At 40.8% G+C, this 13,866-nt stretch overlaps 1 protein-coding gene across 3 annotated transcripts; it reads left to right on the top strand.

Annotated features, from left to right (window-relative positions):
- Positions 1-1,154: 1,154 nt before the first annotated feature.
- LOC112467916 (microtubule-associated protein tau) lies at positions 1,155-11,944 on the top strand. 3 transcript variants are annotated; one of them, XM_025036833.1, is made up of 9 exons: positions 1,155-2,219; positions 5,055-6,972; positions 7,538-7,578; positions 7,689-7,836; positions 8,113-8,324; positions 8,516-8,701; positions 9,715-9,756; positions 10,409-10,570; positions 11,539-11,944. In XM_025036833.1, the coding sequence occupies exons 1-9, from the start codon at positions 2,160-2,162 to the stop codon at positions 11,617-11,619; spliced, it is 2,850 nt and encodes a 949-aa protein (XP_024892601.1). In that variant the 5' UTR covers positions 1,155-2,159; the 3' UTR covers positions 11,620-11,944. The 3 variants fall into 3 exon arrangements, with proteins under 3 accessions (XP_024892601.1, XP_024892600.1, XP_024892602.1); XM_025036832.1 differs by lacking the exon at positions 1,155-2,219 and adding an exon at positions 3,127-3,598; XM_025036834.1 differs by lacking the exons at positions 1,155-2,219; positions 9,715-9,756 and adding an exon at positions 3,133-3,598.
- Positions 11,945-13,866: the final 1,922 nt, after the last annotated feature.

The raw sequence follows: 13,866 nt of genomic DNA, 5'->3' as shown, positions 1-13,866 counted from the left end.
AGTCCACTACTCTTGTTTAAACGCGTCAACTTAGTCATATTATATGACGCATCCATGTGTGCACACGTGAACGACGGAGTCGAACACGCTCACCGGGTCGGATCAATAACTCTAGGAATGGGCACTTGCCGGCTGGCAAAGCTGCTCTGTACGGAGCAGCCCCTGTTTCTGGTCTTCCTGTCGGAAATGAAAGCGGAAGTGGCCGACGTAGCTTAGGAATTCCACCCGGACGTATTCTCGCGACACCTCTCACGTAAATCCACAAACTTGAAAAAGGAACGGTCGCATCTTCTTCAAGAAATAGATTGAATTTTACTTTTACTCAGAAAAATGGGTCTATCAGACGAATATATCTTTACGTAAAATTTTGCAACTTTGACGACTCGTATGCATCGTGCAGTATTGTTCTCCATTTTGGAGACCTTTGATTATATCTTAACAAGAATGTATGTATTATATTAAAATTAAAATTACTAAAATAAATTAAAATAATTATTATTTTTCATCTTTTTGCTCACCGATTTTTATGTTTTTTAACTTAATATATCACACTAAAGATGGTCTGATAATAGAAACATGAGTAAAGTATTATTTTAATTAAATATTACGACACACGAACACTGTTGTGGTTTTATGCTCCCTTTTTTATTTGTTAAAATGATTAGATGAAAATCATATTTATTAGAATGTTTTTATTACTACATGTATATATATTTTAGCAAGTATTGTTATACATATAACAAGAACATATATTTGATGAAACGTATGTATTGAAGTGATCTGATGATATGCCCACCAATCTGAATTTTTAGAATATGCAGTAATCACGATTGCCGGTCATAATCACCGGCAGTAATCACGATTGTCGTAAAGCATAGGTACACGATCTGACAGAATGAATTGCTTTCGCTGGTGCAGTTATTTCTAACGATCCGGTATATCGGCCACGTGTTTGCTGTGATAGAGTTTCCGTGAAGTTCCCACCGTGTGTTATAGATTCCTCTATCCCAATAATATAGTAAGAAGAAATGAAAATATATTGGACGGAAATATTTTTTTGGAAACCGCCGTACTTTTTGAAAGAAAGTTTGGAAGAAGGGCAAAAAAGAGTCTATGTATGATATAAATATATATATATTAAGAATAATATTGAAATGTCTAGATGATTTTCGCACAAGGTTAAATGTAGATAAAATCTCACGCGATACACGTAATTTATGTTATACTGCCTTCTACTAAATGTGATTTTATTGGACACTCAGGCCCGATTATACTTTATGCGTGCGAAATATTATATTTAAGGTTTATTTCGTGTCTCCGACTGGCTTAATTACTCGCAGCTACGGTGACGTGATCAACCCACAGGTAATTTGATCCACCTCTAAAGTCGCATGCCGTAAATTGAAAGTGAAATTCATAGCCGCCGCGTTTCGCGAAAGCTTTTATCTCGGTCAACAAATTACTCCTCCCTAGAAAATCATTTTTAATGGAGTTTATTTCCAGAATCTGACGACACTTTCGGATCTGCGTTCTTTTAAGTTGATATCCATGTATATGTATATTGATTAAAATAAATTTTCCTGTTTGCGCGACGGAAGATTATTATATTTTCAAACTGATACGTAATCTATGGTAAATATCACGAAGTAACGTTCCACATATATGGAACGAAGATGACAAAAACATTTGCTTCGAGAAAAAAGGTCAATGCCGAATCCGAATGCAAACTCGTGGCTGACGTTGTACAATAATGTCACAGCATAATGATTAATGGAGCGATGAGACCAAGAGAAACGACACGTAGAACGATATATAAATTGCAACGATACATAAAATACGAAAGAACGAATAGGATCGATTTCGATTTGGCGATTGCAAAAGGGTAATTGTTAGGCCCGTTCAAGGGGAACGTTGCTCCTTTAGTTATCGTTTCTGAACACGGGACTTCTCGTCTCGCTGAGTAATTTCACGATGTTGCTCGCCAAGGTTAATCGACGTCGATCTACAGCAATACACGATCTGTTTTGCCGTTTCGCGCCAGTTATGGTCGCTCGCGTGTCTTCCTCCGTTTATGTTCAACTCTCACAACCACTTTTACCTTCCGCTCCTTAAAGTCTACGCCGGTCGAAATCACGCTTGATCGTACGCAGTTAGTTGTGATGTATCGTACGTACGAAGGCTTGTACTCAACGTCTGACAATTGGCCGTTCGTTCCTAATGTAAGAATAAATTGATGGGATTTTTTAGGCAGAACGTATTTTTACTCCGGCATTCTCGAGAGTGTCGCGTAGCTAACGATATTTTAATATAATTCTGAATTTCTAAATAGAAAACTGATTTGATTTTATAAACGTTATCGAATATCTCGCGAAAATCTAGTTTGAGTAGTTTTTTCGTTCATAAAAATTTAAGAAAAAAAATACTTTTTTTTGCAATAAACAGGAACAGGGGAAATACTTTTTAATTTCCATTTAAGATAACTTCAAACGCATTGTTTGATATACATTCTGTTTTTAATATCGTTGAACTGAAGTAACTAATTGATCACGCACACTTCTGTTTATTCACCGATAGAGTATCCGCACTTGTAAAAACACCGTTGGTAATTGCTGTCGGTTTGATTGCTGTAATCTCGTCGTCGTCGGCACGTAATATCTGTGGCACGTAGAGAACAGGTGGTACTTTGTAATTGTAGGCTATCGTCGTTGCACGCATTGTAAGATATTTATATCGAAGTAGACACATATATACAACTGTCGAATACCTATATCATATTTCGGTTATGAATTATTCATAATATTTAAATGTCCGAGACTTTCCAAATATTCTGATGTGAGAATAAATTATGTGCCTCACGTATCACAAAGTTTATCTAAAATAATGAATTGATAAAATCTAAATATTACAAAATCTAAATAATACAATAGTAGAATATATTATACAATTTTTCTCTGTTGGTTTCTTCACCGGTAAATTTTATATTAATTATTAATTTATCATTGCAATCAACATTTATTAAGTTTCCTGTGTTGATAGAAGATTAGACTTTTTGTTAAATAGCAAACAACAATAAACATTGTACGCCAATAATTTTGTATTATAAAATAACGTAATATAAATTTCTTAGGTTGGCTGAGATCTGACCTAGTTTATTAATTAAAATTTTTTCCTTTCGCGTTTTTCTCACGTTCGGCGCAAAATTTAATACTGAAACAACTTTTCATTAGCTCGCTTTTGGTACAAAGTGTATTTTCTTCTGGCACATCTCCGATGTTTTCTTCGCTTTTATCACGTGCATACGTCGTGCACACGTAAGGCAGTGTCTCTAGTAGTAACGAGACAAGGGTAGTCTTCGTCCGACACGACACGCTGCGACATTTATTCACTACGTAGCGTACATTGATGTCGATCGCTTGGCTCGTGAACCTTCATGAAGACTCGCTGGTCACATGTTTACGCAACAGGTTTACGGGGGAACGTATTGTCCGAGGCGAGGTTGAGGTATACCCCATAAGAGTACGTGAAAGAAATTGATATGGACTCGCAGGAAACCGCGAACAGCGTGGCCGAACCTGCTTCGGGCCACGGAGAAACTATGGTAAGCAGCATAGGACGAGGAGTTTACGTAGATCGAAACACATTCAACCATCATTAAACAAAGAATCCATGACGATGACAGAGATCATATCTTTATTATATAAATTCTACATCTATTGTACGCTATTTAATTAATTCTAACAAATTAATAAGTTTCGCCATAAAAAATTCGTGTCATAAAAATTATGAATTTTTCTGGAAGAATAATGAGAATTTTGCCCGCAAACATAACGTCGCTCGTGGCGCATCCCTCGAAGCGAATGGATCGCGGTGGAAGCCAAGTCGTTCGTGGCTCGATCCCATAATGAGCCAAAAGTAAAACGGTGGCAGGCACGGTGGAAACGGCACGGCGAGACGTCACCGACCCGCATTATCAAAAGATCGATAAACTCAGGGCCACTATTTTCACGAATTTCGACTCCCGGTTAGAGACTGTAGCTCTCTCGCGGTTTCTACGTTGTTATCGTAGTACGTTTATACATTTTATTGTCGTGCGGATTAGCCGGCAACATGAAATGTCGCGTTAGAAACTAACGAAATTGAATTGTGAAAATACTGATGACGATGGTAAACAATTGCTAGCACGCGGCGCGGCGCCAGCAAAACGCGCCATTCGAAATTCCATAACGAGAAAGTCAACGGTGGTTCTGCGTCGGAAGTTAACGGCTGTAGGATAATGCAGAAAATTGAGTCTGCGCTCGCAATTTGAATCGCAGCATGATGAAAAGATCGATGGGACTTGGGTCAAGGTTAATACTGTCGATCACAATTTGTGCGCCTCGTTGCACCAATAGTCTTCGGTTTCGTTTCTTCATGTGCCAATGTCGAGATTAGGAATCGTATTGTAATCGCGTCGCGAACGTTTTCCTTGCCAAATCATTAATTTCAGGTCTGACACGTCGAATTAAAATATCATAATTCATTTAAATTCGTCTAATAAAAAGAAGATAAAATCAACGTTTAAACGAAGGAAACTTGGAATAAATTGAATATATTCGTTCTGACCGCTTTCAAGTAGAGATCGGAATTCAGATCGCTGAGTTCAGATTTCGACATCAGAAACGCACGAATATAATCTCCATATTTGTTCGCGACAAATAAAAACGTGACTATTAATTTAAGCTGATGATAATTATATCTATAGCCTTAAAAAGTGATTTCACCAGATTATGACATCTCCAATTCCCTGCGTTTTAATCAAATTATGACGCACCGCAGTCATAAAAATGATGTATTTGGCTAAGGCAAACAGCCCGACATATCATTAAACTTGCAAATATGAAATATTCGACACCTTTTCAAATAAAAGGACATAAACAGCTTATGATGTAATACGAATGTACCAAGCTATTTCCAAGTTTATCTGTTCTCTGTCAAACTGATTTATCATAGCAGACTCATCGACGAATACACATATTTCCGCACGGATGTACGCGACACATGCTATTTTTCCGCAGGTGAAGCCAAACGTTCCTTTACCACCGCAAGGATTTCAGGCGCGACCGCAAGGTCCCGCTCCGTCTCCTAGAAATTCGATAAATAATGGTCCCATAGGCGCACCTCGACCGGGACCACCATTACGGCGATTGGACAGCCGTTCCTCTCTAGGTCCACCGCCGGCCTCGGGTCAGTTTGTGCAGCTTAGACCTTACGGTCCACCAAGACCACCGGGGGGCTCATTCCCTCCAAGGTCGCCTCAACCCGGCCAGCCTCTGCCTCCGCAGAATCCGCTACTACCCCCGAATCAACGTTTCGTGTATTCTCCGGGGATTCGAGGTCCCCCGCCGCAAGGAGCGGGAGGTCAACGACCACCCTTCGTCGTTAACCAACAGGCGTATCAGGCGCAGCAACAGCACCAGCAGCAGCAACAACAGCAGCGAGGTGGCAACGATCCGCGATTTCAGCGACCGGACGTAGCGTCTCCTCAAAACGAACTGCGACGACCCAGCCAAGAATCCGTTTTCCCGCGACCGTTACTGAGAAATGACTCGTTGGTGAGCCTACAGCGGCAGCATCTTTTGTCGAACGAGGAGATCAAGCAACCGACACGACCGCGCATTGTTATTGAGAAAATGGCGGACATCAATGAGACCCCCGGCGCGGGTCTTGATAAACCGGAGGGTTATCTGCAGCGAAAGAAGTCCGATGTTCGCGAGAACGGCGAGAATGACGACGACGACGACGTCGTGGTGGATAACAATAAGTCGCCGCGACACATTGGCGACGGAGCTCCCGAGGGACTGGTGAACGGCTCCAAGTCGCCTTCAACCCCGAGGAGAGTCGATGACGCTAGTAGACCTACAAGCCGACCGGGGACGGCTACTATCGAGGATAAGATCGAAAAAATGGACGATAAGCGAGACATCCCCTCAAGACCAATTTCTGCTAACATCGATGATACGGCGACGCTCATTTCTCAGAGCAGACTATCCTCCGCAGTAAATAAAGAGCAAAAAAAAGAGGAACAACCCAACAGCCCGTATAATACCGAGAACGTTGAACAGAGCTTGAAGACTCCTTCGAAATCTTCGGACAATTCGCGATCAGCCACTCCATCTCATCTGGATACACCTCAGAACGCGGAACAGGATCGAAATCCGGATAAATCGCGTTCCAACACTCCGGCCCGACTGGAGCCGCCTGGACACGCGGAACGAGAATTGAAGTCTCCGGTCAAGACTCCGGATAAGTCGCGTTCGGGTACCCCAGCCGGTCTGGAATCCTCCGGAAATGCGGAACAGGAAACGAGAACGCCGGAGTCGAAGACGCCGGATAAATCGCGCGCGAGTACCCCGGCTTCGCAGTTGGCGCCGTCCCCGAATACGGAGAGAGAGCCGGGAACCGCGGCAAGAACGCCCAGCAAGTCACCTCGAGCTGGGACAGAATCGAGCGACAACGAGATCTCCGCTGAGCCGGATAAACCCTCCGAGAATCCGCATCGCGACAAATCCGAGGACACTCTGCGAGTGAAGAAAGAGTCCAGTAGGCCAGCGTCATCGTTAAGCTTGACGAGCGAGAAAGGCGGCAAATCACCGAAATCCCCGAGGTCGCCCACGACACCGGGGCACAGAGACAAACCGTCAGAGTTGATTTCACCGAGATCGCCCGAGGGTGTAAAGGGTTACGATAACGGACAGCAGAGAACGCTGTCTTCCAGTCATAGTCCTCGATTACCGAAATCACCCGTCGACAGCGGGAAACAGACAGAGGACGGGAAGAAGAAAACGTCCTTCGTCGAGGACTCGGTTGAAAAAGCGATGGGAATGGCGAACAAGACATCGACAGCGTTGTCGAAACCCACCTCTCTAACAACTAAAACTCCACGCACGAAAGCAGACAAGGAGAAGGCTGAGAAGAGAGCTGCGGAGAAAAAAGGTCGTTGCGCGCTAGCGCGCAAATTGAATAAAACAAAACGGAGATCCCGGATTCGTTTGCTTCGCGGATATTAATTTGTTTGCATTCGCACACTTTTTAAAGATTCAGAGAGAAGCTATTTTCACCCCTCCAGTCTCTCATCGGAAATTCGATGTTATGAGATAAATATAAAACTAATTTCGTAAAGAAGGAAGTTCTATTTCTGTTATGACCTGTCTAGACCAGAGGATGATCCCACTTGTGGCTTATCCTAGTGAGTAGTGTACACTACTCACTAGGAGTACATTTTGTTTCACGCGCGATATGCATAATGCATCATTTATCCTTGTTGTTTACCGAATGTTAAACATGGATAAGTGATGCAGGATCATCCTCTGGTCATAGGCATTACAGAATATTCAAAATTTATGTAAAATAAATCGATGAGTTTAAAAAAATTGAACTACTCCGATATTTTCGAGACTCTTGAGACTTTGCTTCGGTGCGGCACGCGATTTTTATATATGCATGTATATCTTTTACTGATCATTATGATATAATAATATATTGTTTTTTTTTCTCACAGCGTTCCAAAACGGTAGAGGAAGGGAATCGCAAGTTAGCGGGGTAAATACCTTAATTTACATCTATCCTTTTATATCTCTCTTTTCTTTCTATTTTTATATACGTTGTATCAGAAATATTTCTTTCCGATAAATTGAAATTGTTCTGAATAGGCGGCGAGTACGAATGGAGATGCGGAATCGCCAACTAAAATGTCTAAGGACGCCGACAAAAGATCGAACGCCGGATCGCCTACGAAATCCGCTAAATCATTACCGCGAACTCCCGACACACCTTCGTCGACCGCTCAAGAGAAAAAAAGTAAGTATTTCTTGTTCCGTATTAGCATTAGTTAGTTAGATCTCTATTTTGCGTAGGGAAAAAAAATCTAACATACGCCATCAGCGCTAAAGTATTTGGTTACTATATCCTTAACGTTGGTCCTTTCGTTTCATATAAATAAAATTGCGTCTCTTTTACATCGCTGAGAAATCGGACTGAATGCCATAGAAAGAATTAGAGTAAGAACAATGTTTAAAAAGTCATATTACATTAACGTAACGTGCGTCCAAACGATCTTGTCTTTTAATCCCGCAGAGCTGCCGATGAATAAAGTTCAAGTCGGCGCTGCGCCCTCCCCGAACCTGAAGACTGTACGATCGAAGATCGGCTCCCTAGACAACGCGAGTTACAAGCCGGGCGGCGGTAAAGTGAAAATTGAGAACAGGAAGCTCGACTTCGGCAGCAAAGCGCAACCGAAGATCGCCGCGAAGAACGAGAAATACGCGCCCAGCGGTGGCGACAAAAAGGTTGATCCCTTTCGACCCCGGTATTGAATTAATCATCCTATTGCCGATACAAAAACAAAATTATTCCCGCGTTTCTTAGAAAATATCTCTGTTTTTCTCTCCCATCAGATATAAAAAAATATCATCAAAAAAGATCAAGAAGCAAGTGCATGTCAAGCATTGTTATAAATATCATCAAATTTCAATCACAGATCTCCCAAGTGAAACTTCAATGGAATGCCAAGCCCAAAGTGGGCTCCTTGGATAACGCAACTTACAAACCGGGCGGTGGTGACAAGAAGATCGAAACGGTAAAACTCGACTTCAAAGACAAGGCGAAGCCAAAAGTCGGATCCAAAGACAACGCGAAGCACGTTCCCGGTGGCGGCACTGTCAAGGTGAAATTCGTTAAAGTACTACGTATCTGCAACTTGTAGTTCAAAATCGATTTTTACTATAAGCCAGTTACATACATTTTTCTAGTTAATCTAGTTTATTAATCAATGTTGTTACTTTTCTGATCCATTCCTGCATACAAGCAGACATTGAATGAGATTCTTGGCTAATCGAAATCCTTAGTTCAAATATAAAATATTGTTTTCAATTCTAACGACGCTTTGATTAATATTAGCACGGTCATGTCATTCTCTGCCTCGAGCAATTAACTCCGAAAGAAATTATTAACAATCTGTTGCATGCATTTATATGTATGCGTTTACAATCACATTTGTATCATTAGTACTTTACCTTTGACGTTTAATAATTAACTAAACGAAGGCGAACGATAAAGCTATGTGTTAACTGTTATAGAAACTACGTAAGTTCTCCTCTTCACACAAATATTATTTCTTCACGATTCACGGATGGCTGATTCGGTGACAGAAGCTTAATTGGCGTAGAATCCATTACAAATGCAATGTGCTCGCTTCGTTCATTTTATGTCACAAAAATATCCGAGATAATTACCCAGTAATGCGCTAGTCCAAATTTCATTGCATGCGGAATGCTGGCATAGATAGTAAAATATATATATACATACATACATCCATTATACATATATTCCGAACGAAGTTATTAGTTTTGAAAGACGAATGATGATCCAGCAAGGGAACAGCTATATGTATTTTGACCGTTTTAAATCAGAATCAATAATTTCAAGTTGTATGTACATGACTTTGCAGATCAACCGTTCAACTTGGAATTATTAATTCTTCTTTACAATAGTCCGACATTTCTAGCGAAGAGGAACGTTTGTTGGTCCGACGAGCGCGGCATCGTTAATTTCGTTAAAACCCGAATCGAAAAACACTTGTCATTGGAAGCCGCAAAACCCAATTGTGCAGCTAATTCGTACACGCATGTGTTGTCTATTGTCATTATTAACAAGCCATTGTTATTTCTTGATGTTCAGTCGGCAACTCCGCCAAAGACACCGCAGGAAACGAAGAACGACGTAAGTATATCATACAGCTAACGAAATAGCGTGCAAATTAGGTGTGTCACGTGTCGCTTTCTCTCTATCTTCCTCACTCCGCTCTTTATCCATTTTGGACGTCTTCGTCGTCTGATCGTGACATCATGATTGAAATTAATTTCTCGTACTTCGTCAAAATCGTGGAGGTAAAATAAGTAAAGCGAAATTAGTAAAACGAGCGTGTACGACCGCACACATCGCCTAACATCGATATTTCCGCACTGGAAATCGCTATTTATAATCAGCGTGATAGATTAACCAGTTTACCTTCACGATTTACGAGATACGAAAATGTGCTTATCATCACTTTGCAATAAAGTGGTAAAGTTCTATCTATATCGCCGGATATAGACGTGAGTAAGTAAAATGTATGTTGGATGGAAGATATAAGCATGTGTTTCTGCATGTTTCCAAATTTATTTAGACTCTTGATCAATTCTACTGCTAAATCTAATTTTATTGACAAGCAAATATTGTAATAAATATATTCTATTATCGTCTATTCGATTACGTGAGAGAAACAGAGAAAAAAATTCTATTTTTAGCTTTTTATTCTTTCTTTCCTCTAGCCGCTTATCAAATGGGATTTTATTGTCAAATAAATAATGCGGTTCGTCGTTTATTTTCCTAGATCCCGACGCAAAAAATAGATATCAAGGCCGAGAGCAAAATCGGTTCGTTGGACAACGTGAAGCACAAGCCGGGCGGTGGCGACAAAAAGATTTTCAACGACAGGGATTACCTTCGGCAGACGAGTTCCAACGTTGAGAGCTTGAACGGCAGCGGGTCCCAGGTATGATGTCTCTTCGTAAAAGTCTTGAGAATAATCCCGTCATGGGAACTTCGTTGCTTCTCCTTTGAGAACTTTTACACGACAGAATCTCTGGCGTGTTCTTTCGCAGAAGAACTTGTCGCGATGACGAAAAGTTCCAGTCCAGTAACTTTACTTCTCGAGATTTTTCTCAATCTAATATCTGCACCCACGTGCTTGAACACGCGTCGCACGCGTATTCGTAATGCCATACACAGCACATTCAAACATTGATCCGCATAGATAAATTATTATCAAAAATTAAATATATATATACCGATGAAGTAACCCTCGAAATATCGTGTTGGCCAACTTAGAAATTTATTTAAAAAGTTCTTTGATAAAATTAATCTCCGAATTTTATAGACATAAAAAAATCATTTATTTGTCAAATGTCATAATATTTCATAATATTTCTGACCGCGAAATATTATAAAACGGCCTCTTTGAACTTAGGGGAAATTCTTTCTTTAAAAAATTTAGCGGGACATAATAATATTTTTTGTTGACTATATTGATTTTCTGCTTTGTCCGAATCCGTTTTTATATAAAATGATGCTTTCTTCTACTTTTTTACTTCATCTCTTTTCTACTTTTCATATCATGTTCTGCTGGTTGTTACCTGCGCCTATCGTAATTACGCAATTGCGGTCTCCATATCGCAGATATTAAGGGTTATTACCCCTGCGCCGTAATTATTACGATTAAACTTAACGATTAATCAGAATAAGCCGCATGAGATGGGAAAATTTTTTGAAACGCTGTCTGAATTATTAAAATAACGTTTGATGGCAATATTGGTGGAACGCTAGCCTGTCGCACAGCCTATGAAAGGGTTAATGCGCATTAAAAGATGGACATTTATTTACTTTACTCATTTGTCAGTCGATTTATTCAGTTCAGCAAGGATGCTACAGGCTTAATCCTGATATCGTGTCTTGTGCCCGCAGAGCCCCGTGCCCTCCGGCGCGATCACCGATGGCAAGAACGGCCTGCCAGCCTCGGACGAGAACCTGAACCAGGAATGCTAGGTCACGAAAAGTCGGCCGATAGACCCGCTTTAATTATCTCATTTGCATGTGATTAATCACGTTTTATCCATCTAACCCCCCTTTGGAGGACGAAACGAGCGCTGTCCTCGCGCGATCGAGAGAAACATCGAGGCGTATACGGCGCACGGAACTCCTCGAAAGAAAAAAGGAGGACCGCGATCGATATTTCGCATACGCAAGCGATGAAATTTGCGCGACGGGCCAATTAAATCGACGAGCGAGGCAATATAATACGTTCGCGTATTATTATCATGTTGATTTGTTATTAAGTACATACAAGGCGAGGTTTCCGGGCATCCCGTGTTCATAGCAATTTTAATTATCTTTAGAAAAATTAAGCAAATTATTATGCGTTGCGTGAAAACACTCTCTGACCGTAAAAATATATTTGCGCAACAGAATTAAACACGCAAATCATGTGGCATGCGAGAGAAGCAAAAGAACTGAGAAAAATATTTCATTTTTAATATATACAGACATAAAGAAGAAATGGATTTGAGAAATAACTTCCACGCGCATATAACACATGGAAGCTCTTTGTCTTTTTAAGCGACAGCTTCCTCTATTAAAGATTCCTGTCACGTTCGTCTTTGCGATTTTCTAAATCATTGTGTCGACGCGTTTCTCATGCGCCCTCGCTACGTAAATATTAATATTTGCGAACTATCGACTTTTGATACGCATTTATGCCATAATTGCCATGTATCACGACTGCAATTTAACTCTTTCATGCATAAATTTAATCTGTTCCAATATATCATAATAATCGCTTAAGAAAGTTAAGCTCAACAATGCGCGTGAAGATAAATTCTAGAAGATAAACGTGTCGACAGAGAATAGAACAAAATATATATAAATGTTTAAATTTTTCTTCAAATTCTTTATATTTACAATATTGCTAATTTAATTTCGCGAGTGTACAACTGTGTCTTATTTAATTTGTCGCTAGTGTCTTATTCGCTTTCGTATCTGTACGTAGAGAAGATTCTAATGAAAGTACAAAAAATCACATAAACCCGTGCGTCGTTATGAAACATGTGCAGAAAGAACCATCGCGTCCTCTCAGGGGGAATAGACGTTTGACAAACGCGCGTACATTAATTTCCGCCTGAGGAAGTCCTAACAGCCGACAATCCCTCGACATCGTGCGTGCGTTGCATTTCACCGGAATTACGGGGAACGTCATCTCGAATATAGTTAATTCGCGAACGACGATGCGTAGCTATCGTTCACGTGTTGCAATCTTCGACACATGGTGGAATTCTAACGATTTCTAAGGAGACGGAAGACTAGGCAGGCAGCAATCTCGATCGACACGGATGAATCGTAAGGGAGCCAAGCATTGCACCGGCGTCAATTAATCGTGGATAACTTTAGCTTTTTGCACCATATCTATCACTGTAGCCGCGGCCACGATACAGAAAGAGTCGCGAGGGATGAAAGGGTCGTTATATCTCAGAGCTTTATACGCAGTTATCCAGGATTAAGTTAGGTGCAACACGAGATCGCGAGGGACGAGAAGAAAAGTGCCAGAAGAGCCATGTAACGCGCGGGTGAATCGCGACACTTTCGCGCGAGGCACACCCGCCAGGTACATCGGGCTGATTAGAAAGATTGCGCTTAGATGACAGGACATACGAGATATTCGTGTAAACCTTATTGTAGATACGTAATCAATACACACACACATACACACACACATTGCATCCCATGAGTATATATTTAAAATACCGCTGGTGCGAAAAAACAGCATCGGGAGATGATCGGTGATGGCGTGTTCGTTCAACGGAAAGGAGGGATCGATGGTGGAGAATGCGTGCGACCACGCCAAAAATAAAAATCTCTCACTTGCGTCACTACACTACCTTAGGTACCTCGTGCAATTTACACATCACTAAAAAGAGAGAAAGCGAGAGATAAGGAGAAAGAAAGAGAGAGAGAGAGAGAGAGAGAGAGAGAGAGAGAGAGAGAGGGAGATATATAACACATTATTTACACTGTATTGCTTCCACATGGATTATTAAGAGATAATTTGATTCAATTAATGTACTGCGATATTTCACGGAGACAGAATTAACGTTTAGATCCTCGTAATTGTCACAAGTTACCACTTCGTACGAACGCAATAGTGTAACTACGCGCCCGCAGCGCGTTCTGCATTAGAATCGCTCTGGAGAGGCATTATAATAATATTTTTGTTTTTAAATTTATATTCGTTCTTTGTCT

Source organism: Temnothorax curvispinosus, unplaced genomic scaffold (assembly GCF_003070985.1).
Source record: "Temnothorax curvispinosus isolate PA1 unplaced genomic scaffold, ASM307098v1 QBEX01017878.1, whole genome shotgun sequence".
NCBI classification, from domain to species: Eukaryota; Metazoa; Arthropoda; class Insecta; order Hymenoptera; family Formicidae; genus Temnothorax; species Temnothorax curvispinosus.
This window is presented reverse-complemented; position numbering and strand designations above follow the sequence as displayed.

What these genes read in the sequence shown, in the direction of transcription:
- LOC112467916 (XM_025036832.1), top strand. Translation starts at nt 3,536, where the DNA reads ATGGACTCGCAGGAAACCGCGAACAGCGTGGCCGAACCTGCTTCGGGC. An exon ending in CGGGCCACGGAGAAACTATG is followed by an intron (nt 3,599 to 5,054) that starts GTAAGCAGCATA and finishes ATTTTTCCGCAG; the next exon opens with GTGAAGCCAAACGTTCCTTT. An exon ending in GAGAGCTGCGGAGAAAAAAG is followed by an intron (nt 6,973 to 7,537) that starts GTCGTTGCGCGC and finishes TTTTTCTCACAG; the next exon opens with CGTTCCAAAACGGTAGAGGA.